The 2,491-nt window shown below is 59.9% G+C and overlaps 1 protein-coding gene across 1 annotated transcript in view; it reads left to right on the top strand.

Annotated features, from left to right (window-relative positions):
* Positions 1 to 1,647: 1,647 nt before the first annotated feature.
* Positions 1,648 to 2,491, top strand: part of LOC103776564 (ankyrin repeat and SAM domain-containing protein 1A-like) — a gene marked incomplete at its 5' end in the record, with an annotated part of 7,732 nt that continues 6,888 nt past the window's right edge. The window contains 3 exons of the mRNA XM_008944076.1: positions 1,648 to 1,746; positions 2,123 to 2,275; positions 2,444 to 2,491. The exon at positions 2,444 to 2,491 is cut by the window's right edge and continues 10 nt beyond it. Of these exons, the coding sequence (XP_008942324.1) occupies positions 1,648 to 1,746; positions 2,123 to 2,275; positions 2,444 to 2,491 (300 nt within the window). The remainder of the gene's footprint in view (positions 1,747 to 2,122; positions 2,276 to 2,443) is intronic.

Genomic DNA, 2,491 nt, shown 5'->3' with positions numbered 1-2,491 from the left:
CTCAGCACCCCCAGCTCCCTCAGCTGCTCCCCACTACACTTGGGCTCCGAAACTGAACCCAGGATTTGAGGTGTGGCCTCCCCAGTGCCCAGCCCAGGGGGACAGTCCCTGCCCTGCTCCTGCTGGCCACACTAGTGCTGACCCAAGGCAGGGTGAATGCACCCGGTGACTCTCAGAAAGCCATTGCCAAAGGCAAGCCCTCTCCCTGCAGTTTGCCCTGGCTGCAAAGGGGCCCATGTGCTTGTCCAGGAGCATCTGAGAGTGGAAGGGACAGTGGGGAAGGGCTGTTCCTCCTCCTCTGCCATGGCAGGAGGCAGCATCATCTCCATGCAGGGCCAACTCGGGTGGGTTGGCTGCTTGGAGAGCACATTTGGCTGTTGTGTTTAAAGCAAGTAGTACTTAGCAAAACACTCATGGCAAAATGCTCCAAAAGGTGCGGGGTGGGAAGGAATATAGAACATTTGCTGCCCTTTAAAGAGGTTGCTTGATGATCTTCCCCTCCTGAAGCCCTGGCCGCTCTGCCCGCTGTCCCCACAGCCTGCATGCCCCTGCAGCAGCACATTGCCCGACAGCTAATTTTAATTAGGTTTCTTTTATAAAACCAAAATGTGGAACAGGGAAGTGCTGTCAGCACAGACCTTCAGCTGTGACTCTCCTGAGAGCAGAGGGAGGCAGGTCTGGGGAGGGGGCTGGAGCCGAAGCTCTCGGTCAGACATCAGCGTGTGGCTCTTCCAGCCATGGGGAGACGTTCCCGGGCTTCCCACTGAGCTCTCCCCAGGTACGAGGGGCAGGGAAGCAGGTGGTGGTGGAGGATTTTAAGAGGGGGGTAAAATCAGCGTGCTCTGCATGCATCCTCTCTTGCTCTGCAAGGGGAAGGGGGGCAGAAGATGGGCTTTAACGAGCGATGTGCGGCGAGCGGAACAGCTCTGCCAGAGCTGGGCTGGCTGCCTCCCTGCCTGGGGAGATACATCTGACCTTCACCAGGTTGCCTGCACTGATGGAAAGAAATGGAGGTTTCTCTGTGGCCATGGTGGGAGGCTGAGCAGAGCTGAGAGCCCCTGCTCAGGCACTGTGTGTGGAGGGGGCTGGGGTTCACCTGGGCAGTGTGACCCGGCCGTTTGAGCATCCCTGCGGCCGGTGGGAAGGTTGTGCTGAGCCATGGCCTGAAATCTAATGGCAGGAAGAGGAGATGGCAGAGCAGGCTGTGGGAAGGAGGGGATGGTGGTGCTCTGCCCCACGGGTGCTCTGTGTAGAGCCCCTGCTCAGGCACTGTGTGTGGAGGGGGCTGGGGTTCACCTGGGCAGTGTGACCCGGCCGTTTGAGCATCCCTGCGGCCGGTGGGAAGGTTGTGCTGAGCCATGGCCTGAAATCTAATGGCAGGAAGAGGAGGTGGCAGAGCAGGCTGTGGGAAGGAGGGGATGGTGGTGCTCTGCCCCACGGGTGCTCTGTGTGCCGCAGCCCCTCTCGTGTCAGCCCTCTCAGAGCCTGAGGTTGGTACGTGGGGCAGAGCTGCCATCCTTGGGAGCCTTCCTCCTCCTCCTCCTCGTGGGAGGTGAGGTCAGGAGGGTGCTGTTACGTCCGTGATCCTGCACCCAGCATGGCTCCTGTTGCCCTCTGCTCCCACACCACTCCTTCCTGTCCCCACAGGGCTGTAATGTCATGGAGGACCAGGACCTTCGGGACATCGGCATCAGTGACCCGCAGCACCGTCGGAAGCTGCTCCAGGCTGCTCGCTCCCTCCCCAAGGTCAGCACCCAGGGCCTCACCCAGCACGGCTGGGAAAGCAGAAGAAAGAAAAGCCAGTGCCTGGGACTGCAGCTGCATCCCTCTAACCCATGGAGGGGTCATGGGGGCGGTGGGAGGGGGTTTGGGAGTAGCAGGGAGGAGAGGGAGCACGCTGCTCTGTGGGTGATGTGGCTGGGATGACCCCGTGCTGGGCAGAGGGTGGCTGTCCCTCCTGCCAGCCTTGATCCCAAGTGCATTCCCTGTCTATACATGGATTTTTTCACTTTAAAGCTGCGAGCAGAGATGGTGATAGTCTTTAAACTGGTTTTAATTGGTGCTGTGTGCCTTGGGATCCCAGCCCCCTGCAGCTCTTAACGCCTTCCTTGTGCTTTTCCAGTTGAAACCCCTGGGCTGTGATGGGAACAGCCAGCCCTCGGTTCCCGCGTGGCTCGACTCTTTGGGGCTGCAGGATTACATCCAGTCCTTCCTCTCGAGTGGCTACAGCTCTATTGACACTGTGAAAAACCTCTGGGAGCTTGAAATAGTCAACGTGAGTATCACCTCCCTGTGCCCCAGCAGCAGGGTCCTGCCCAGTCCCTCCAGGGCCACGTCCTGCAGGGGGCTGCGGGCGGTGGGAGCAGCACTGCCCACAGGGGGGGAAGCTTTGCTCTGTGCCCAGGGCAGGAGAATCACCAGTGACCCTGGTCTGTCCCTGCAGGTGTTGAAGGTGAACCTGCTGGGCCATCGGAAGCGGATCATTGCCTCG

The sequence above is a fragment of the Merops nubicus genome, unplaced genomic scaffold (genome assembly GCF_000691845.1).
Source record: "Merops nubicus isolate BGI_N331 unplaced genomic scaffold, ASM69184v1 scaffold32697, whole genome shotgun sequence".
NCBI lineage: Eukaryota > Metazoa > Chordata > Aves > Coraciiformes > Meropidae > Merops > Merops nubicus.
The sequence above is the reverse complement of the archived record's forward strand: the minus strand, read 5'-3'. Positions and strand labels throughout refer to the sequence as shown.